This window comes from Balearica regulorum, chromosome 8, assembly GCF_011004875.1.
Source record: "Balearica regulorum gibbericeps isolate bBalReg1 chromosome 8, bBalReg1.pri, whole genome shotgun sequence".
Lineage (NCBI taxonomy): Eukaryota > Metazoa > Chordata > Aves > Gruiformes > Gruidae > Balearica > Balearica regulorum.
Genome location: NC_046191.1, coordinates 13,214,172 through 13,238,361, shown reverse-complemented (window position 1 = coordinate 13,238,361; position 24,190 = coordinate 13,214,172). Strand labels below are relative to the sequence as shown.

The following is a 24,190-nucleotide window of genomic DNA, read 5'->3' as shown; positions in this document are numbered from 1 at the left end:
TTCCCACAGGAGACTAGATGAAAAGAACATTGCTAAAATGTCATTAAAGTACATGGAAGGGTGAAGGAATGAAATCTTCACAAATAATAATGTAGGACACTAGAAGCACAGTTTGAGGTTAGTTTGCCTTGGATTGCAAGGACAGTCTAATTCAATTCCCATACGAGTTAAGGAATCTCCTTCAATCAACTCTGACACATAGGACTAAATCCACCATAAGTAGATAGAGAAGGAAACCATTCACACCTCTTAGCATTGCCCATCAGTTCTTTCCTCCCTACAGATAGTTATGGTCACACTGTAATTAGCCCACTGTCTATCAATATTCCTGAAAGGACTCTGCAGGAGCAAGCATTATTCTCACTTCTACCTTATAGATCCATAAATCTCTTTACAGAAGTATTTTCTTCCTTTCATCTGACATTAAGGAATAGTAAGTTAAAAAAACCTGCTCTGGATCAAATAACAACTCTTGCTGATAGAACTGAAGACAGATCTCAATAATTTTGATTTCAAATACAGGAAAGCCCTATGTACTACACTTCACTTTAAAAATTGCTAAGACTGTGCATAAAAAACCCCATATGAAAAATTGCATCTAATTATGTGACCAAAATTGTCTTTACATGGGGTAGTTGGGTATGGTTTGCACTTGGCACTGCTCAGTGATATAGCATAGGTGTAAGACAGCAGTCTTCACACGGATCTGCGTCAGAACAAGCCATTTGTATAATTTGAATCATTTGAATTGACTATGATAACAGCGTCTCAGTCTCATACTGGAAAGACTGGCAATGAGTGAGATAAACAAGACATGCCGTTCAGATAAAGAATAAAAACTAGCAATTATTGAGGGGCTGTCATTTGAGTTTGCTAGACACAGAACTGATTAAGAGCATCACCATCTTTCTTTTCTGCATCATAGAAGCTGACTGGTGTAAGATCTCTGTTGTTTCTTGTCTACTGATCCAGGATATTGTATTTCCAAACAGTTGTGGGAATAGAGGCCAGCAAATACATTTGCCTTCATCTGGAAGGTGAATGTACTGGAATATGTTAAACATGAAAGACTGTTACAGAGGTTATGCAGTTCTGCTGGGAGGAGGAAGAGATTATAGGAAAGAAGAGACTTTCTTTGTGTAAACATATGGAAGAAATAGGCTCAAAAAAACCCCAAATATTTGCTAAGTTTAGACACAGATTTAGTGTTGTACACAAAAAACGTATTTTGCTACCTATGTTTCAGTTCAGCTCCTATCATCTGGCTAGCAAGCTCCACTGCCCTGTGTGGGATTCAGCAAGATTACTGTTCTGGCACTTGTTTTCACTGAAGGGAATCGTGATCTGACATGAAACTCCTTTTCATACCTATTTTCTTTATGTGATTACAATTAGATCTAAACCTCTCTGCAGCTGTTTTAGAAATTCAAACCTTTAGCATAGATGTTCAAAACTCATACATAATCTTTTGCTAAAGACTGTATTTCCTGCCTACATATAGATTTATAACCTCAATTTATAGATATATACATTTTAAAGAACATAATTCATTTAATTCTTCACTAGAGTTACTGATAACTAAAAAAATAATGGGTAATAGTGCATGTGGAGTAAAGAGGCTGTATTCCAGGCTGTGAGGGATATCATGAAATTCATCCATTCCTGTGAACTGCATATCCCCAATTTGGCATGGCAGGAAGTATGTGTCATTCAGGTTACAACCAAATGAAAATTGGAATATTCCCGTGCATGCTGTTATGACTGTAAAAATAATTAATTGCTTATTAACCTACAAAGGATTATCTGGAACCAGTAAGATTCTGCTAGTTGGACTTGAGCCATTTGATTACTTACCATTTCTGTTTAAAGGGAACTGGGGACTACCACTAATCACCCTATCAGTCATGAGAAAATGACTTTTTCCAGTCAAGCTATTATGGTTACATGGTTTTACCTTTTCTATTTCCTGACAGTATGAATTACTATCATATTGACATAAATAGAATGTATCTTTTTTTGTGTGTCTTATTTTAACAATTAAGCAGCTTTCAGGTTTGGCCATAGGGCTGTTAAAATTAACTGCAATATGATGATAGATGTCATAAAATGGCATGAGAAGACCAAAAGCAAAACACAGTAATATCAGGTAATAAGGCTGAGTTATTGTAGTGGTAAATTTGTATCATATACAATCTGAAAGTGATACCTGGTTGGTTACACTCCTGACAGGCTTATGTATAAAAAAATCTTCAGTCCATGTTGGAGAGAGGTACACTGGTTATTTCTAATTAATTGCTAATTCTGAACTAGATCCATGCAATTATTTGAAAACTGTGCCTGCAATAAGCTGATTGTTTCCGCACTTATTTCTTATACAGAAAAAAAAAGGGCAAAAAAAAAGAAACAACACAGAAGTGACAATTTGATGGGATTGCAAGCTTACTCGGCCATCACTGGGATGCCTGAAAGGCCAGGCACTCAGCTTTCCTTGGTACAGATTAATTAGCCAGCTGTGACTCCTAGATCTCTATTTTTAAATAGTGACTTGCATAAATCTCCAACAAGAATTTACTACTGCTATATAACATACAACCATGGCTACAAGATATTACTGCCAATGGAAATTCAGGTTTGCAGGAAACTGATGTAAGGTTTTTCCATGAAGAGTAAGAAAATTACCCCTGCAACCTATATAATTCCACTTGGGCTCACCTTCATTTCTGTATAACACTACAGCAAATTGCATCCTCATACTTCTCATACAACCATGGAATTGGTAATATTAAAAAATCTAGCAAGGTGCCTGTGTTTTAGTTAGAATTAATACTTGTGAAAAGGGAAAAGCTTAGGAAATGTTGCAGTAAGCAATGGCAGGTGAATTTGTCCCAAAGCTCATGAAAACTACATTACACACATTCATACATGGATACTTGTAACTTCAATGAAAGTAAGCAGAACTATTTTGCCATTTTTTGAATTGTTTTTGTATACTTGTGCTGATTACCATTGGGCTCACAACTCTCATTCTGAGCAGATCCACTGAAGTAGGTTTAACTACCTGCAGGTTTCAGATAAGAGTTGTTCCTTTTTCCAACTCAGGTTTGAATTCCCTTAATTCATGTAAAATTTCTGTTTGCAGTCATGGTAAAGACAAAGTGCAGGATGAAAGGAATAGCTGCCTGCAGAGTGATCCTCGATAACTGCATACCACAGCATGTTGTCGCCAGCTGGAAGAGCATTCAGGATTCAGGCGTCATTCATAAACGTGATTTTGAACAAAATGGTAGTCAGAAGAATTGCCATAACATTACAGTGGGGAGAGGGAGAAGATATGAAACACTCCAGAGCTGATCTCTGCTGCAAAATTAAGTGAATTACCAACATTCTGCAGTAGGTTTGTCTCAAGGAATACAAAAATAACTCAACTTTGAAACATCTCAGTAGTTATTTAATAGGCGCAAAAGATAAACAGATAATTACAGTGTATTTTGGTAATTACAGTGGATATGATTTATGGTATATTTTAATTACCACAGAGAGCCTAGCATGAAGGATGAACACTTAAAAGTCAAGATAAATGTATGAATACATCGCCTATAAAATAAATACATTAACAACCACGTACTTCACCGATATTTGTGAGAAACTGCAAAGCTACATAAGAATAAGCCTTTTCCACCATTCATTATGCAAAAACAGTTACAGGACCATCTCTCACTGTTTGCCAGATTCAGTAAGACAAGTTATGTTCCCCATCCTGAGCATATACCTTTAAGAAGTGCAAAGGAAAGAAAACACCTAGTGTTTCAGTTTAAATAGGTGACACCAAACGCTACTTTCTTAGCATTATTTCAGCCTTATGCTAATGAATTTCAACACTGTTGTAGGTGAGCCTCTCCTCAATTATGCAAACTTTGGTCTTTAGTATAGAGGTCGTTATGCGACACACAAAAATTGTATAGTAATGAGGTTATTCACATTCTGTTACAGTGCATAAGAATTGAAAACCAAAAGTGAAATTAACTTTCTTCCTGGTCTTTTTTATCTTCATAGGTTTAGGCTAATAACACAGTGGTATGGTATGACTGGGATACGCATATTTAGAACACAGCATCATACCAATATCACAAAGCAAACATCATAGTGGGGAGTATTGCATTAACACCCTGCTTCTGAGCTCTAGGAGATGAATTTCATATATAATACAGTGTGATGTTTACCAATTCATTACAATGACCTGGCTTGCTACTTCCTCAGAAAACTGCAAAAATGAAAATGTCACACATATTTGCATTCAGGAGGTTACCGTGTATCACTGCACACTTCTCATGCTGTCTAAACAAAAGTCTGTTTTCCGCTGTCAATCTAACGGCTCAGCTGCTAACCCAATCTGAATTGCCTCTGGGAGGCATCAGGGGACTCTGGATACTGGTAGCTTGAGGCATGAAAAAGATGAGGCACTTTGTTCCCTAAAGAAAGAGAAAAGCTACCGTCAGGACAGCCTGTATCCCACAGGATTTTCTTCTGGAAGCTACTGGAATAGGCTGAAAGTGTGACTACAAGCAAGGAGAGGTGGCAGAGGATGACTAGCGTGGGCAGCTGGAACTAGCTTGTGCGTAGGAAATGGGTTTGAATTGATGAGAACAGGATTTCAGATTAGGAAATTGCCTTAGCTCAAGCTGATCCAGCATACATCTTTGAGGACAAAAGATCATATTTGGTACATACCTGGGTAAGGACATCCCCATGCTGGTATCTCAGCTTAAACTCTCTGTTTCAGCTCACTATTTTCTTGGATCTTTTTATACGTAAAAGAATAACTTTATAAAATATGTGTATAACATATGGTCCTGGTGTGTTTAAAACACATCTTACTCTGTAACTGGATTAAGACAAAAATAGGTTTGGGGTTTTTTTCCCCCTAAATGTGCATTAAAAATCTGCTGAAATCTACAAAGCCAAGCAAAGATTGTAACTCTACTTCAGAGTGACATTGCAGTCTGGACAAGGCAAACTGCCCAGCACCCTAATTTTGTGGAATATCAACAGTGATGTAGAACACTTAGTTCCCAGAAGAAAGAGCAGAGCTATGATCAGGCCAGCTTATATCCCATGAGGTGTCTTTCTGGGAGTGATGAGGATGTGCTGGAACAAAAAGACAGTGCCAGAACTTGATTTCCATTTTATTGGAATTTTTGACAGTCCAAAATTCTATTTCACTGCAAACTAATAAAGATTCCAAAGCAGAACTCTACAAGCTGTGTCATCAGCCATTTTTGATCCTTACATTTCCATTTCAAAATGAGCTTTGAATTTTCATTTACTATTTTTCCAGTAAACCAGCAGTAATCTCTGTAATGCACTATTTTGCGTGTACTGCAAATATGACCTATAAGAATCATGCTATATTCAGAAAGTGGATATGGCTGATTAATACTCAGTGTTCCTCCACTTTTCTGAATGAACGATACACCTGCGTAGCACAAAGCAGTGCAATGCAAAATATAGATATTCAACTTTAGCTAGAGGAATGAAGTGCAAACAAGTTCGCTGTCTCCTGTCTGCATAGTAATAAAACAGTGCAAGAAATGTCTATCCAAGTGGCCTGACCTTCTAAGGTAATGAATACCCAGCAGCTACCAGTGAAGTTGCTGTACCTCAGCATTCATTTCAACTAAAGCTATTTATTAGAGGGAAGATTTTCACAAGGAAAACATGCAGTTATGGGAACAGAAATGCCAGGGGTACCTTTGAAAATCTCGTCACTGTCAAAATCTGGAGTGAACATCTAACTTTTGGTACCTAAGTGTGCAAATCTTAGTTATGTTTTCACTGTGTTTTATACACAATGGCTGACAAATGAAAAGTAATTATTAATTTGTGGTGACACTTAGTAACTCTTTTGGGCAATGCTGAAGTCAGAACTCCCAATCCAGCATTTATTCTCTCCCCAGTTCTCCCTCTTTTCCTCTTGTAGGAGATCTGTGGCCCTGCTAGTATATGCAAAAACCATCATGACATAATCCTGTTACATAAAGTGTTCTTTAAAAATTAAGTTCTTCCAAAACAATCTCTTTTGTGACTTTCTGCGAGTCACAAGGGGAAGAATCCCATCATGTCTTAATGCACCTTCCAGAATTTCTCAGCTTTTGGGAGATACTAGATGTTCTCTGACTCCTTTGTGTGAAACGCCAACATATTTACGTTGAGATCCAGGGTCTGAGGTTGAAGCATTACTACAAAAGCTGTGAAGTAGCAACAAGTTCTAAATGCAATTTTCTGTGAGACAGAAGTACATTCTATTCCACGTTTACATTCAATGATCTTTACATGCTGAATGCAATGTCATTATCACATCTATTTCAATTCTTTTTCTGCTACGGCACAAGAAAAATAATTCTTAATCACACAGCCAACTTAGACTTGCAAGTCATTAGGAGACCAAAGTTTATTCCCAGCTGAAAGGGCTGCATCATGAGAGACGTGGAGGTGAAGGAGAGCTATTGTTTAGCTGCAGGACTCTACACACTGCAGATGGGCTGAGTGCCCGGCCCTGGGCTGCTCTGCTCACACGATCAGGTCAATACAGCTTCAATCTGAAAGAATTACTCTGGAGCCAGAAAAAGAAACTTGTTAAGACTGTGCCAATTGTTTAGCATCTTGCCAATGGTGGTGAATGTGCCACTAGTGAGCATTTGAGGTCTAGAGCAACAGTATGAACGAGGATACAAAATTAGTTGTCTCACTCGACTGTATTCTTTACCTTTACTTGGCAGGTTACAGGAGGAGTCTACCTGTTGTATTTGCAAGAAAGGATCAGTTTCTATTAAGAAATAATGTCCGAGACTAGCAAGCCTGTTTACTCAAGTGCAAGTGCAGCTGAAATTTGGAAATGAGAGAACGTGTTGCATCCAACACTGAGGGAGGGTCTTCCAGGGAAACCTCTGCCTGTGCTCCTCTTTCCAGGGTGGGAAGCGGCAGAGATTACAGCCAGTGATTCTCACCCCTGAGGATTTTTGTGCAGGAGTCTGAGAAGGAATAGGGTCTCTGTTCTGTACAGAGAAGCAAACTTAGCTCCACTAGGACAAAATCCTGGTATAAACATGCTCTGCTGTAAAAAATAACTTGGATCAATGTGGCTTTCTGTACTGTCAAATACCAGCAGTACTGCATTGCACCATTTTTTCTGGGTGATCCAGCACAGGCCAGATGCTATTTCAGTTCTACTAGAGGTAGAACTAAAGCTAATGGGCCATACTGATATTGTGGAGGGAGGTGAAACAGCGGGAACAGGGAGGTCCCACAATGAGTGGCTTCAGAGCTTCTGGACCTAAATGATCCTTTCCCTGGGACTAGGAGGTGCAAAACTCATCTATTCAGAAATTAAGGTACATTTCTCCTCACAGAACTGAGTTATACATTATCTATTCAGTGACCTCTCAGCTGCCTTCCATCAAAGATACTTCTCATTCCCTTCCTGTACGTAGTGCTCAAGCTTCACCTTCCTTGATATCTTTACAGTTTTGGCATGAATGGGCTTAGTAGCTCCTGAATCAAAAAATTCTTAGTTCCAACTATGTCCCAAACTTTTCTTATCATTCACTTTGTCATTCAAATACATATAAACACATATATGTGTATGTAATCTGAAACATTTCTTCTGCAAATGACTGTGGTGACATTTCCAGTATCTTCTTTACAATTAAAGAAGCTTTAATTTATTCCATCACACAAGAAGGGAAAGACTCTACACTCCAAACATGCACCCTCTTTTTTCAAGATCACGCTTGTGGGGCAGCTTCTCTACATGGTTATAAGAGTGCAATCTTGAAACCTCTGAGGTGAACTCTTTCCCATCAATTCTGAATTCTACCCCACTAGTGGCATTAACATGCAAAAAATCTGCTGGAACATGCAATTTTTATCACAACTATTAATGAAATGCAACATCATAAACAATAAAGTTTAATTAGTAACTAAAGTGTCTATGGCAATTAAATAAGAAGGAAGTGTTCTGGAACACAGCAGGATGGATTATACTTTGAGTCATTTACATTGCAAATGGATTTTAAAGATGTTATTGATGGAAGTTTGGGGGAAATTGAGATTTTTAGAAAATGAAACATTGACTCTATGACACTCAAATGTGTAACTTGGCTTAACATGAACTTGGTGACTGGAACTGCAGGTGGAACTAATGGGAGCAGCTAATAATATGAAGTGCGCTGAAGAAATATTAAAAGAAAAGCTTAAGAGAATCTAGTGCAATGACATGAGTCATTAGTGTCAGGCCAAAACAGCACTTAAAGAATACACATTCAGTTATACAGTAAGGAAAAAATGTTAATGTATTTCATGCCCGAGTATTTGAAACCGAACACAGCTGCTTACTATATAGTGATAACTCTACCTGAAACACTGTAATGATTTAAGACTCAGAGCAAAGGTCCTATTTCAAGACAATTTGTGAGTAACTTAAGTGGACAAGTGGTGGAACACTGTCTACTTGTTTCAACTCACAATTCATTCCACCTGAATTATTCAACCTACAACAGCAAAGCTGGATAATTGTCAGGAAAAGGCTGAGAACAAAAATAAAGAGGAAAAGAGCCAGGTGGCTGTGACTTGAGGCCAAGATTTCTGCCCTGTGACAGGAAGGTAAAGGGAGCATTAGTGTTCACTCTTTTGCAGAAAAAGTCAGTGAAAGCTAGATGGGGAAAGAATTATCGCTGGCTGATTCACTAGGAAAGTTAAGTTTCCAACTTTGCATAGGCTGTCTTGAAAGCAAGTGAATCCTCCTCGGTTTGCAAGAGGACAGGTCACCTCCAAACCAGGCTTGTCCTCGTGCACCTCACTACCCAGTTTGCAAGAAGACTCAGTAACTGTGATCCCCCCGGGAATGGGCGCTCTAGCATGCTGAAACATTGCTGGTCTTGGTACAATCACTGTGACTCTGTGCACTGCACCTGCGAGCCTTGCGGAGGCTATCCAGCTTCTGAGCTATCCATGAGGATATATTTAGGAAGAGGCAAATTTGGGTTCTTCATCTGCAGGGTACAGGAATTTGAATTGTTCCCACTGACAGTAGCTACAATATAGGCAGTTGAGGATTCATTTTTATGATAGTAAGAATGGAAAAAATATTAGCTTTTGATTCATTTCACAGGTTTCCATGAACTTGAAAAGGTTTACTTTTCAGGCCAATCTAAACTTTAAACCACTGTCTGCCATCTCTAATTGGCCTTTTGTTCAGGATTTTTTTCTGTTGTTTTCTCATGTCTCCTCCACTATCCCATGATCAGTATATCAATCTTAGTGAAATTTAAGACAAAATTCTGGGCTTTGGCGCTGTATAAGAATTTCAGTTGGTTTCATAAAGATCCTTGGCATTATCTATTTTCTGCTTAAGGGAAGAGGTGAGTAAACAGAGCAAAAGGTATTTGTCAACAGCTTCATAAATAAAATCCCTCGTCACTTCTGCTCCTACTCTCATCCCTCTTTGTTTGCATATTTACAAACATCCCAGCATCAAAAGACAGGATTTTCAAAAGCATTCAAGCGATTGTTTACTTTGCTGCAAGTGCAATAGGAGGTAAAATTGTCCCTTACCTAATGGGAGCCCCGATAAGCCTTTGCTGATAGTAAATCCCATCTTCAAGATTTTTCTTCCCAAGAATGTTTGTGGAATAAGCACCATAAGAAGCTCATGTCCTAGCTACAGGGATGTCTGCTCTACAGGATAGATTCTCCCTGGAATATCTGCTGCTCTCCAGTGAACCACAGAGAGGGTCGTTTCTGCTACACAGCCTTGGCAGGTGACAAACTTCTCTCTCTCTTGCTCCGCAGTATTACAAGGAGACACTGCCAGGAGCCGCCTTCTGTTCCGAGGCACAGTGGGCAAAGTGAATAGCCACACAGACTTCTGAGAACTGCCTTGCACTCTAACACTCACATCTGCGACATGAAAGCAATGCAAAGGGATAAAAATAGTGAAAGCAAAAAATCCAAATGTGTTATTCAAAGATTTGAAGTTTTTACTTTATGTTCTTCTAATAGCTCTGAAATAAAACTATACTAGATCTTTTTAACTGTGTGCAGAAAATCTGATCTTGCAAGGGCTGGCTGCATCCCTCCTGGTGCTGAGTGCTTCTCTTGCTTTAGAACTTCAGAGCTCATTGCACGTGCTTCGTATCTGTGGGACCAATCTTATAATTTATTTTATTATTATTGCAAGGTGAAAGAAAAAATGGAATGCTCAGAGTTTGTATTGTTAATGCGTAGAGTAGCCATGGAGCTGACTTTTGGAGCACAGATTAGCAACTGGAGGGCACGTGCCAATGTCTGCATACTAAGTGGCTGAAAGCTTGTTTTTCCTTGAACTCAAACTTCAGTCAAATGACATGACATATGGAAACGGCTCCTTCAGGATTGGCTCATTAGTGCTCTTAAGACCTCTGATTCACCTACCATTTTAAATGCAAAACCTTCCACAAGTTTGGTAAATATTAAACAAAATAATTGTGGGCACACAAATGTACGGGCAGGTTTTCAGACAGCTTGGGGAAAAAAGCACTCTGTGTTTGTTGCCACAAAAAACCCACCTTTTTCCCTCTGTGAATATCGACTTGTTATGTGCACTGGCAAATTCTGACAACCAGACACCGGTACATACTTATTGAGCCCTGTGTGGACGAGGAAAGACAGCAACATATGAGATCTAAACCAGGAAACGTTCACATTTTGCAAAGTGTCTTGGATCTTTAAAATGAGCCAAATCTAAATCCTGACCCTGAAAAACATTTCCCTTAGAGATATTTGTTAACAGGTAGGCTCAGATCAGAGGTCTAGAGTTTGAATTTTTTTGTTCCCTGATACCTGTGTTTCCTCCCTATGCATAACAATGCAACAAATTGGGAAGAAAGGCTGCCTTATAATTAGAGCACAAGACACAGCATGGGGAGACACGATATTCACACAGCTTAATTGAGACACTTTTCCCCAGGCTTTCTACAGCCATTGAAGAGAGAGAACTTCACAAGGCAACTCAGGGCCTCTAAGTAGGCCTCCATTTTTAATCACCTCCCTCCGATGACCCTTGAAAGGACTCGGATAGCTGTGAAAAGAGGCTGTCTCTCCAATGAATACAGAAGGAGCAAGAAAGCCAAATCTCCTAATGTAGGTTTTTGAGTAGGATTTTAAATCTCTTCAGTTCTGTTTTTGCTTATTCCATGAGATTCTGTGCTTCATAAGAAGCAGGTGCCTCAATTTTCTCATCTGCAAAATAGGAGAGCTGGTGTCCCTTCCATCCACTGGCTCCAGGGCTGCGAGGCTAATGTTGAAGCCTGTAAAGCACTGCGGCTGTGCAATGGGAGTACAAGAGGCAGAACAGACAGGATGTGATGCTTCACAGGGCAGCATACCGGATTCCACCCCTAAGAGCACGTCTCCACAGATAACCTAATTAGAAGGAAGGCGGCGCTACCAGTCCTTAACTGCTACATACAGAAATTGGAATATGAAGAGACGTGCTGATATAAATGCTGTGCATTGTATTGAGAGGTAGTTTTCCGTACAGTAGTGCTATCCTGGATGTAATGTAGTGATTTTAAAATGTTTTATGATTTTAAATCATTGTAAAGGTCAAAGTTTAATAACTGTGGTGTATAATTCCCTCTACCTTTAGCTCCCCTTCTAGCATTATTAACTTATCCACAGTCTAGACATCATATGCAGTGCAGCAGTTCGTGCAATGCTCTGCCAAGCTGACAGGATCAGCTTCTCAAGGGATGTAAGGGTAATTCACCCTCCAACTTTATCAAATCCTCTTTGGACCAAAACCTGCTAGTTGAACAAAAGTTGCCACAATGTGTCATGTGCTACAGCATATAAGAGACGTGAGATGTGGTGAACATTTGTAATTGAAAACACACAGTTGAGTGCAAGAGGAAACTAGATGTATTTCAGAAAATGAATGGGACGGTTCCACATGTATAAATAGCAGTTTTCACTAGCGTTATCCAGCTCCTAAGAATAAGACTTGCTCTTGCTTCCACTGGAAGCAGATTCAGCTTCTAAATTGATTAGGGCAGCCACTTTTCTTGTATTACTGTAAGAGCAAAACATGGCCCAAGTCAACATGTCACTGTGGAGGAATCTACACGCTCACAGCATCAACACAATCAGTCCCCCAAATCCAATTAAAATAAAAAATTATTCAATTAACTTGGTCTTTTTAAGTAGCTCTAGATTTTCTCAACTGTATCCATGAGGAGACTGATCTAAAACACATCCAAACCAACAAATGATCACCACTGGCTTCAACAGTTTTAGATTAGCACATGTTTAAATGGTCTTGGATGGCGTTTTGCTCTAAGAATTGATCACAAATATCTAGTAATAGAAAGCCCAGCATTTTTAAGTTGTTATGTAACAAAAGTGATTTTTCATATAGGTAAGAGAAACTTGTGTCTGGTCCACAACTGTATGAGCATTGACATGAATTTCTGCACATTCAAAATTAAAAGCCTGTTCCTACAAAAATTCATACATGAAATACCAAAATTTACTTTCTGCAAACGTTTATACCAGATGTGATTGCTTGACTGTTTGCAGAGTTAATGCGAGAGTGTGAAGTAAATTAATTTAAAAATTAAAATGAATATTCATAGAAGTTTTTAGTTCACATTATTCATCCAGCTTTGTTTAATAGATAGGCCAAGGAACAAACGTGAATGGAGGCAAGAACATAATACCAATCATCTGTCTGTCTTTTGCCCCAGTCTTTTACACTCTCTGGGCATAGCCTGCTACTCTCCAGTGCTGGCAGTCAGCAAACCTTCAGTACTAATAACATTTATATCAAAAAAAGAAAGAAAATAACTTCATTTTGCTTATCCCAAGACAAAAAAGTGGAAAAAAAAAAGTGGCATTTCTTAGCTGTAGAAACATCGTACTGGGGATAACCTCCCTTCCCGCGTTTGAGTCTATCTTCAGAATTAGTATTACTGCCATGACACCATGCAACAAACATATGGAAGTGTTATTTGTTTCTCATTTACCAAACAGATAAGAATATGGAAATAGTTTCAGTCCATTTGTTTGATGAGCTTCCTAAGCCAGTAATAAACAAATCAATACAATTAGTTTTGACTCATCATCATTAGAAACCTTCACTACTGGGATACAATTTAATTATACCTCTTGTTCCACTGCAAAGGAAAGCCTTTGAAAATGGACTACTTTGCCAACTACCGAACCAGGAGGGAGGAGCAAGAGGATACATCAGTGATGGAGAAGTTATTATCTAAGCAGGGTGTACAACATATAAAGCATATTGTGCAATACAATTTCCCTGATTGCAAGTCTAAAATATTCCTGCCATTAAGTGCTTATGAGCAACTCAATGTGAAATTCAGCTGTAAAATGACTGTGTAGATGACATGCTTCATGTGAATGTTGCAATTAATACGGCATGCATCAATCACTCTTGGACTTGATTACAAACTGCACTAATCCTAATTGATTAATTAAGCCGCAAAGTTACATACAGTAATGTAGGTTAAAAAAATCCTCACCATATGTGCACTAATGTCCCAAAATACATTTTCATTGCGGAGATTAATGCTGTTACTTTGCTCTTGGCTGTGCATCTAGAGTCTAACAAGAAGGGCTGCACTAAACATGGATTTCCCCAAAACTAGAAATTCTTCAGTATAGGACTGCAGCTAGCTATAACAGAAGGAAGGGAAATAAACATCCACATTCAAACTCTCAGGAACACTTTTGGGAAGAAAGGGCTGAAATCTAAACCCGACTTTCCTGAAGAACTCCTGAACCACAATTCTGGTGTGCCAATGCCTGCTGCAGAACAGTCCTCACCTCGGGGGGGATAACAGAAAATCTTGAGGTTTAGGTGCACTAAATGCACACTTAGAATGGCAATGGCAACTCTCCAACATCGTCAATCAGTGCCTCAAGACTTCGATTGGCGTTTGCACGCCATCTCTTTGTGCCACAGTTGCAGTCACTCTTCTCTAAAGCACGTCTGACAGGCTTGAAAGCAAAGGTTACTCCAGAGAGGGTAACAGCCAGGGGAGAATGGTGCCAACCTGCACAGGGAGAGGGCTCCAGATAACCTGTAGCTGGAGATGAAAGAAACCTCTAGTGATCTCCCCATTGTGTCACCTTATCAAAGGCTAGCTTTGCCAGGCTTTTATTTGCCAGCGAAAATATCTTTGTGAAATCTAATGTGACTTGATACATAAATAATGCAATTGGGATCACGCAAAAACCATTACATTCACTGCACATACAGTGCAAAGCTCACTATTGTATACATAAGAATACATCTTTGGATGACACATTTTAGATCGACTTGTAGGAACTTGTTACACAATCAATAAATGTTATCTCTAAATTAATTGCTTGGATGTTTAAAAGTGTATTTCTGCTCAGTACCCAGCACCAGGCACTGGTAATCAATGCATTCTACTGTATAATTATCATCCTAATTTTCATCTTATTTTTCAATGACACTGAAAGGGAAAAAAAAAAAATCTTGTTTTTAGAATACAGGAACTGCTCTGTGTGTACTTTGAAAAACTGGGGTATATTTTAGGTTTCTCTATGGATACTTAAGAGGCTAACTTCAGACAGCCTTTTTTAGGTATCTTGCTGTAAACAGACACATAAAAATTACAGTAGGTTTTCTTAGCTGAAATTCAAGTAAGTGTCACATTGACAATATGAGCACTATAAGCCATTGAGATGTAGTCTATTCTAAGGCTCTGCTTTCAAAGTATGTGAGGTTGGTTTTCAGCTTTAGCTGGTCTCCAGTGTCACCAGAAAGGACCAATGCATCCTGGAAGGTAGGTATGAAAGGAAGATTACCCTAAGCTTCCCCAGTAACACCAAAGTGACACTGCCAATTCAGTATCTCAGCAGTACAGTCCCAGAGTGACCATCTGAAGATTTCCAGAAAATAATAGGATTTTTTTTAAAAACCTCTTATACATGCCTCTATATTTTGCTTAGCAAAGTCTGTGAAAAATAATATGGTCTCTTTTGTATTTGTTTATGGTTACTTTTGTCATCAGGATGTGATGCAGTAATGTGTTTTTGACTGCATACATGTATGCATTTGCCCTTCCTAAGGTTTAACACTTTAGCTTCTCCTTCATCAGGTCCCTGGATCATAATCCAAAAGTAATGGTCTAGTATCACCTAAATTGTCATCTGAATACTAAGCTATTAAACACAGTTGAGCTGATAAAAGGAAAGAAGCTGCTAATGGTGAATTCTATTGATGGCTGAGCTCTGTAACAAATTTATCAGTCTCTTCTATAATGTATTATCTCTAGTAACTGGTGTGGCAGAGTGGAGAGGGCACTGTGTTGTTGGAGCTATTAAAAGCCCATTTTTTCCAAGGAAGTTTGCACCGTTCAGATTGAAGTGTTCCGCTTCGCTGTATTCTTTGTAACACCTTCCTCAGCCTCACAGGACATGACATTGCCCGCAAGTCAATAAAGCAGATCGTACAAGAGGCTACAGTTAAAATATAAGGGATGTGAGCGTGGGGGAGGAAATGCAAATTTATTAGCATAGTCATGCCTGAAGAGCGTGGGGAGTTGAGCCTTTGGCACAGCTCAAGGATCTCTCAATAGGCCTGTGCCTGCCTCACTCGTTGCCTCTGCTGAGAGTCCAGGAGAAAAGCCAGCAGTACCCTTAACTCAAATGACTCTACAGAGAAAAAAGGAAAGTTAATCAAACATGGGTTGTTATATTAAAAATGTGGTGAGACCATTTTCCAGGATGTTCTGAAAGCCCAAGAACACGAACACGAATTAATAGAATTCCATGTTTATGCTTCTGAAATATCATCATCTTGGGAGGCTCAGCTCCAGCCTTAAACATCTAGAGATGGTGGCATTAAGACACTTACTGACACCTCAAACAAGCTTCTGCTCCTGGCCCAGAATCTACACAGGGACTCAGAGGAGAAGCTCCACAGTATGTGTCAATGCAGATGTGATGATGAGCACATGCGCCATTTTCAAAGAGACACCTTGCAGCATCTGGTATTTTTTTCCAACAGTACTGTTTCACTGCACCAACTGAAAAAAGCAGGAAAACCAACACACTTTGGGACTTGAAAGTAAGTCAGCTGACCGAAGCTGTGACCTTGCATGCCAGTGAAAAAACGTAAGGCTTGTTACTACATGTCTAGAAACCCTTTCTGAAAAGAAAAAACAAGTGTATTTATTTCAGTGGGCATTTATTCAAAAAAGTACACACATTTTGTGCTTTTATCTCAACATCTGATTATATACATGCAAAACAATATTTGATTCTGTCATCAAGTGGGTAATTTTGTTGTTTTAGTCTTTCTTTTAAAACAGATGATAGCTGCAAACAGTGCAAAATCAGGCTAAAAGCTTTAAATGCACAAAAGCTTACCTATGCATTTTCTATGGTGCATCGCTGACAGCTCTTCACTGATCAGGTCATTCAGATCCACAGTTACAGCGTCCATTAGGATCCTACAGTGAATTCAACTGTCTGGTTGTTCTAACAGTTCTAAGAGGATAAAGCAGTATGGCCAAATTCTCTATTTCTAGAATGCAGATATAATAATAGGCCCACAACTCCTACAGCAACCACTTAGCAATATTCAAATGCTGTAAAATACTGTAGCTGTGAAATCTAAGAGTCATAACTTTGAGACCCCTCAAAATTGCTCTGCTTTCCAAGATTTAGTTAAGCTTATCTGGGAAATTTATGCCAATGGGAATCATACATGTTCATCTGCAGATGCTAGTTCAGAGGACAAGTCTTATGATTTCAGAATATATTCTTCCATTTTAATTGAACCCAGGATGTTGAAAGCATGCTGTAAAACTCAGTCCTTTCCCAGTCTCATTATTTCCTGCAAAACTGAGTGGTTTGAGTGGTTGATTGTTCTGGAAATGAATGAAAAATGTCAAGAGATTCTGCTAAGGAAGAAATTTGCTATGATGAGGGTGGTGAGGCACTGGCACAGGTTGCCCAGAGAAGCTGTGGATGCCCCATCCCTGGAAGTGTTCAAGGCCAGGTTGGATGGGGCTTTGGGCAACCTGGTCTAGTGGAGAGTGTCCCTGTCCCTGGCAGGGGGGTTGGAACTAGATGATCTTTGAGGTCCCTTCCAACCCAAACCATTCTATGATTCTGTGACTCTAATTTCAAGTGTTCTGCTGCTGCTATCAGATCAGACTGTATTGCAATATGTAGTTAATGGTGTATCTCCCCAGTGTACACTGCTTTTATAAACTCTCTCGTATGTATACACCCAGATGGTTGACTTACATTAGCTGTATGACCTATAACTCTGAATATCTTTATATGCAGTTAAAATCTTAAGCATACTGTTCCATCATCATAGTTCTTTGAATGTAATATGGTATTAATTCAGCAAGTCACTTAAAAAGCATTTGAGATGAGATAAAACAAGCAGTAAGAATTTCACCTAATCTAAAGATGCAGTAACAAGGGAAAGCTCTGGTTTTATAATCTTGCTTCAGAAGAGAAAGTCTTTCACGTAATCACTCAAAATTTTAATTTCTCTGCACAGAATGAAATTCCAAATGGTTTTTGACAGTCATAACTCTTATGTAAACCTATTTCATTTTAGTAGCTGAACATCAATTCGTACCATAATGAAAAGCAAATCTTCAAAGTTCTCTCTCTCTCTCCCCCCTAGCATTTAATACAAATCGATGACACAACGTGACCGCTATCACAACACCTCTCCTTGCAGATTATTTTCATAGTTAGCTTCACACATTTAATCAACGATGCTAAGATACTAAAATCGTTCTGCTGCCTTTTTTCAATTTATCAAGACTCAATCTCACTCCAACTTTCAGTTAGCACGTAAGTTAAATAATACTGGTTGAATATGGATTGATTTGAGGGTAATAGTTACATGTGAAATAGCATATATTGTATTTAAATTTAGTGATCTAATTTAAGCAGAGGAATTTTTGACTACGTGTATCACAGATGGCGGGGTAGTTTATCTTTCAAAAGGTCTCCTGTTATTAACTGTAAACTTCACTCAACAAGCTCAGTAAAACATTTTATATATATAAACTGACTCCTAATTGTGTGCTGACATTTGTAATAGTGCAACAATCCCACGGATCTTTCTCTTTTATTTGGCAAAGTGCTCTTTACAATATCATTCACACTCTCTCTCTCTCGAGATATATAAAGGTTTAACTGGAGCTCCAGGATACACTGCACACGGTCAGAGAATTCATCAACAGCCAGCCAACCTCTTTATTACTCCTTCATTCCCTGGGTTTATGAAAAGGGCTGTTAATCCAGGAGGCAGCACTCTTACCTCTGTCCTGGTGCGGCTGGAGCAATGGCCCCGATTCCTCCTGCGCTTGCACTAAGTCTGCGATAACTCCAGTGAAATCACCAGTAAAAATGGTCTTTGTGAGAGGAAAATGAAGCCCTTTATCTTTCAGAGAGTAAGTGTTCTTTCTTACTGTAAAGTAAGTGCTTTTTTTGTATTGAAGCTATTAAAAATGTCAGAGTGCATCTTGCAAGGCCAGAGACATTTTACTTTTATGACCAAATTCCAGGTTGAATAATTACAAGAGCCGGTTAAAAACACGTTTTCAACAAAAAGGGGCAACATTTTCATGAAAATGTTTTCCTTCCATGCTGCATTTTCCCCACTGTGTCAAATGCATGTTTGTTCTTTCCTTTCATTCTTAAATGTCTATATGCTGTTTAGCAGCCATTGCGTTTCATCCCAGAGGTGGCTGCATTTCACAGTGGATAAAAGAGACTCTTTTATAAATAGTAAAGTTAATTATTTCATCTTATTTCTTCATTTCCACCAAGATTAGCTGTTATAAATAAATACATTTACAGTCAAATACTACTGCCTAATTTCCCATTAGATTCATTCACTACACTTTTTTCCATAAAATCAGACTCAGCTTTTTTATACAAAGAGGGCACATGATTTTTAATTCCACTAGGATTATGTCTTTGGGTCAAAGCATAATTGCCTACAATAAATAGAAGCATAAAAGAGTGACTTGGAAATGGAGAGACAATATGCTGGACCTGTTTAAAAGACATCTGGTGCCCCAATTCACTGATAGCAATGCTGAAGGGCATTTGTTTTCCCCTGCTATGTGAAAATTCAATTTCCTTTGAACTAGGGGGAAATCATATTTTTATTGATTAAAGGGAACGAAAAAAAGCAGACAGATACCCAATTTTGTGGGTATCACACAGAGCATCTCTGGCCTTGCATATGGTGTACTATTGCTTTAAATAAAATACTATTGGTCTTAATTTCTTTAGACAGTGGCCAGATCTAGGGAGTCAAGTATGCATCTGTGGGAAGACCAATGGAGAACCAATTCCAAATCTTTACATTTAGAGTTAGCCTCAGGCTTTAACTACTGTTCAGTAGAGCAACTTGGCAGGGAAGGTATATAATGCTTTGTAAGGTAAGAAAGGGTCTCCATTCCGCAGATGGAACTAATGAAATACAATTAAAACAATGTTTGCTGCGTTCACAGATGAACTGACAGACTAAAAACTAGGGCGAGGGGTGTGTGCTCAGTATTGCTCTGGGAAGGAGGTGCAAATAGAGCTTTTAAAATCCTTATAGTTGTGTGCTGGGTAACCTGTACACCCCTCTCACCAGCTCTACATTCTCCTGAGTTGCTGCAGCTACCTGCCAGTCCTTAAAACACCTCCAAGAAGCTCTTCTCAATGTCAGCATCCTTGCAGTGGCTCCTGGACACACATCTTGCTCTGACTGTATGTGATTTGCACAATTGACTTTCTGATCCCTCAGGTTACTCACATGAGGGGAGTAAATGCCTGTTCAATCAGCTGTAGAGCTGCTGTGAACAGCTGGAACAATGAAAGACAGCCTGCTAGAGCTGGATCCCCTCCATTCAAGTATTCTACCACTAAAGCAACACTTGATGCTCTGAAAAGCTTTGGGAAGGTGACAGAGACTCAAGTATCCCCAACTACTGGGGGGCAGCTGCTATCGGCTGGGCTGCTACAACCCAGCAATGGCTCTATGTTGTGAGGGGTGGGCAGTAGCGGGACCTGGGCCCACGCATAGAGAAGGCAGCAATGTCATGAGGATTTACTGCAAGCCTTTCCTGAGGCCCCAGCCTGGCCAGTGGGCATACTCCTGTTAACAGCTTTAGTGCTGGTGAGCAGCCGGAAACATTTGGAATAGTAACATTCAGAGCTGAAACCTGCTCATGACAGATGGGAAAGTTAATTCACTCCTGGACAGCAGATGCCACAAAAGGTTAGTCACAGAGACATAGGTCTGAACAGGCACTGTAAATACAGTCAGGCATCAGCTTAAACCATCTTACTCCTTTGCAAAGCGAGTTTCTTTTCTATCATTCCCTCCAGTGGGTTCACTGCTCTGCCCTTGGTCCCACATCCCACGGGGGAACAGGTACCAAGTGTGAGGTAGAGTCACACGACAGTCTACAGACACATCTGACCCAGCTACAGCTCTATAGGTCCCAGGAGGTAAGATTACAAGGTCAGGAGAGAACGTGCTACAGCGAAAGCAAGCTCTGTCCACACTTGTTGCCAAATTAACAACCTACTGGTGTACTAAAGGCTTACAATGTGAGTTCCTAAATAAACATGCACCTCTCAGTGCAGATACTTTAGTCTACCTGTTACAAAGAAAAGGCATTCCCACAAAGAAACACAATTAGCTTTTCCTCCTTCTCTGAAAAAAGAAAATGCAAATTTAGTCAAAAATAGTCTGTGTCCAACCAATGCTCTAAGAACTGAGAAGACCAAATGTTATTGTGCCAATGGGAGGAATGAATTTCAGAAGGAAAGGCAGTCAACTAAAACTGCCAACCATACTCACATACTTAAGTCCACAGTACTGTTGGCCTGAATGTCCCAGCTGAGTTTAATCTCTACAGAACTAGAACAAAGCCATTTCAGCCATTTCTAAACTCAATTTTTGCACTGGAAGGATTCCAGATAACTTTGGACAGTAACCTCACTGCAGTGAGATATGTCGAGACTTTTCTGTATCCAGGTGAACTCTAATACATCTAGGATATTTGTAGGACTTCTGTATAACAATTAAAAGCTTCCCGATATTGTTCACTATAACCACTCCCATGGGAAAATACCTAACAGTTATTATTCCTACACTTAGAAAAGGCACTCCAGCTATCTGGCCATCTTCTACCTTTTTTTTTTTGGTACCTCACTCACTTTTCCATGTAATTTCTTCCTCTGTCCCAGGGTGGAATTCATTTTCAGACCCAGTTTTATGTTGCCAGAAATAAGTAATTCTTAAGAACCAGGATGGCAACCAGACTGAAAAGAGCATAATATAGCAGACGAACTTTCTGCTGTATTAAGATCAGAAAAGATACCACCTCTGTCATGCCTTTAACAAAACCTTGAACTAAGTACAACAGCATGCTAAATAACTGCATATACCTATTAGAAGATACAACACATAACCAGAAGACACTTTGCTGTTTACCTTACCTTCCTTTGCTAATGAAGAGTTACGTGTCTAGGTCAGGTATCTAGACTCTCTTTAGTCAACAGAGAAGGGGCAGAAAATTTGCTTCATCAATCTCTAGACAACTCTTTCAGAAAAATACTTTTCAAAGAGGCTAACTGAAACCTGCTGGAAGGGAGGTGAGGGAGCTACCTAAACCAAATACCTATCCTCCACACTGCCGCAGCAACCCACTGAAAGTCTATGTGCATTAGGGATTAAATCTCAACCTTACGTCATTTCAATGAACTATTCTATATTTTATATTTAATATGTTAAGAATACAAATTCAGTCAGTTAACTCTGTTTAATGCAAGCCTTTGGTATTCACTTGGTTGGGAGCTCTTCCCTGCAGTAGCTATCTCCTTTTACATTAGCATTCTGTGTCAAGAAGCTGCACCCTATGACATTAAGGGTCTAAAAGTTTTATGACTGTATTCTGTAGCACTAAAATCAAAGAATCCAAATCAATGTTACAGATCACAGCATGCATCATTGGGAGTTTCTCACCATTAAAAAAACATGTCTCATGATCTATGTTGTAAATACACACTCAATCAATTTTTAAAACATATATTGCTCTGAGTGTGTAGTGATGGTAATGGGAATGGCAAGGATGTCACTGAGATATTCCTGCCCAAATGTGTCCCCTGAGTGGAAGATGTTTTATTGAACTGATACGTGAAACTATCGAGGCAGTTGTTACAAATAGAGATACACACCGTTTGTTAGTTACAGCCAGACTCTTTTGTAAAGCTGATGACTAAAGTTATGGCCACTAGTAATGCTAAAAACTGATTCTGTGAGGTCAGTATTTCTATAATCCATAATGGTGCAGATCACATGACGAGATACAACTTATCTTCATATAATCCTTCCATACAGTGGCTTATAAATCCATTTTCCTCTGATAGATAAGGTAATGGTCCAGCAGAATTCTAACTTTTTCCTGAAAATTATTCAAACAACAGTGAAAATCAGGGTACTGTATCAGCCTTGACATTACATGGGTGATTACAGGTGATTTTTTAGGAACTAGACAAGAAAGCAGAAAAGAAAAACCAACCCGTAAGCCAGTCTGAATGAAAGCAAACCATACCATTTTGAATTCTCCTGTTCTGCTGCCATGCACAGGAACATAAGAAATGAAAGCATCTATTAAGCACAAGGTGGGAAAGGCTGCTGATCAGACTACTCAGCATCCAAAGGGCACGAAACAAAGAAGTGAAAAGGGTCTAAACTTTCTGCATGCATCTGCAGCCCACTCGGTACTGCTCAGTGCTAGGCTGATACAACTTCTTAAATGTAACATTGTAAGGTAATTTGGAGTTCAACTGTACTTTAAATAGAGAAGGCTCCTCTAAGAATTAGAAGAATCAATTACTGCATATTAGACACAGCAGATATAACTTTTATCTGAGCCTTTAATTTGAAACCAGTAGGTTTGGTCCTCAGTAGAAAAGCATGCACTTTGCAATTTTGACTTTAAACAGTATTTTCTCAGAAGTTTTTCAACTGAGATTCTGTGTATTACACTGCTTTCCTACCCACTCTGTTAATCCATTGCTTTTGCACATCAGAGACTGAGTTACACTTTGGAGTCTTTCACTTTTAAAGCAATGACTGAAGTGTATATATTGCTACTACAGATTTCTTCAAAATGTTTAAAAATATTACTAAACAATAAACCTCTACGTTGATTTACTATACCACTTTTTTACCCCAGAGACTTAAGGACAAATCTAGATTAGACAAACTGGTGTAACCTCATAGTTTCACCAGTCTGTGGCAGCACTTCACATACGTAGAAAAAGACCAGTTTACATTAGTTGGACCAGCAATCTTTGCTCAGGAGAGAAGCCAAAGCCTGGGACAGCAGTGTTACGGTGAACTGGGTCTGATGCAAATTCACAGAACCAGAAAGGTTTTACCAAGTTCTGGTGTATGATATTAGCCCATCACTTTTACGGGCCCTCAAATTATTCAAGCTATTTACCCACAAGCTAAGGTTTTCAGAGAGTAAGAAGAATACAATTTGCCAAAGCAAATCAGGAATCTAATCCCAGTTTGCGGGGACAGAAAGTCATTATTACTAGATGGCCGATTGCATGCAAGATGAATTGTTGTCTGTTGGTGCAGAAAGCAGGACTGTTCGTATCACAAAGTTATCATGCCTCTCAAAGTACAATTTGTGACAGCCTGAAAAGGAATGTACGGGCAGAGAGACAAAGACATTAGAAACAATATTTTCTGCTTAAAATATAGTATCTAGATATTTAAATGCATCATTCTGCTGTAATATTGGAGTATATTACTTTTAGACATGGACAAGATACACTGCAAAACCTCAATCTTCAGTATATTCCCAGCATATCCATCTTTTATTTACTACTACTAGCATTTTATAATACTTAGATACCTGCAACACCAGCAGGTATCTTCATGCAGAACTTCATAATCATGTTTAGGAAAAACAGCACAAGAGATTTAGACAAATGTTACCAGAAAATCTCCTCTTCTTCCACTAATGAAAACATTGTACAGTAGTGTGCCCAATTCTGCTTTCTAGATATTTCATGGGAATTCCATATACTTCAGTAAAAAAAA

The 24,190-nt window shown here is 39.0% G+C and overlaps 1 protein-coding gene across 6 annotated transcripts in view; it reads right to left on the bottom strand.

Annotated features, from left to right (window-relative positions):
* The window catches only part of ST6GALNAC3 (ST6 N-acetylgalactosaminide alpha-2,6-sialyltransferase 3), a 225,979-nt gene that overhangs the window by 37,570 nt on the left and 164,219 nt on the right, over nucleotides 1-24,190 (bottom strand). Inside the window, exon 4 of one of the 6 annotated variants that reach the window (XM_075759747.1) lies at nucleotides 3,503-4,469. The exons of the other annotated variants lie outside the window; for them this stretch is intronic. Coding sequence (XP_075615862.1) covers nucleotides 4,412-4,469 — 58 coding nt within the window. The 3' untranslated portion in view covers nucleotides 3,503-4,411. Of the gene's footprint in view, nucleotides 1-3,502; nucleotides 4,470-24,190 lie in introns of those variants that run through there. 6 annotated transcript variants of the gene reach the window in all.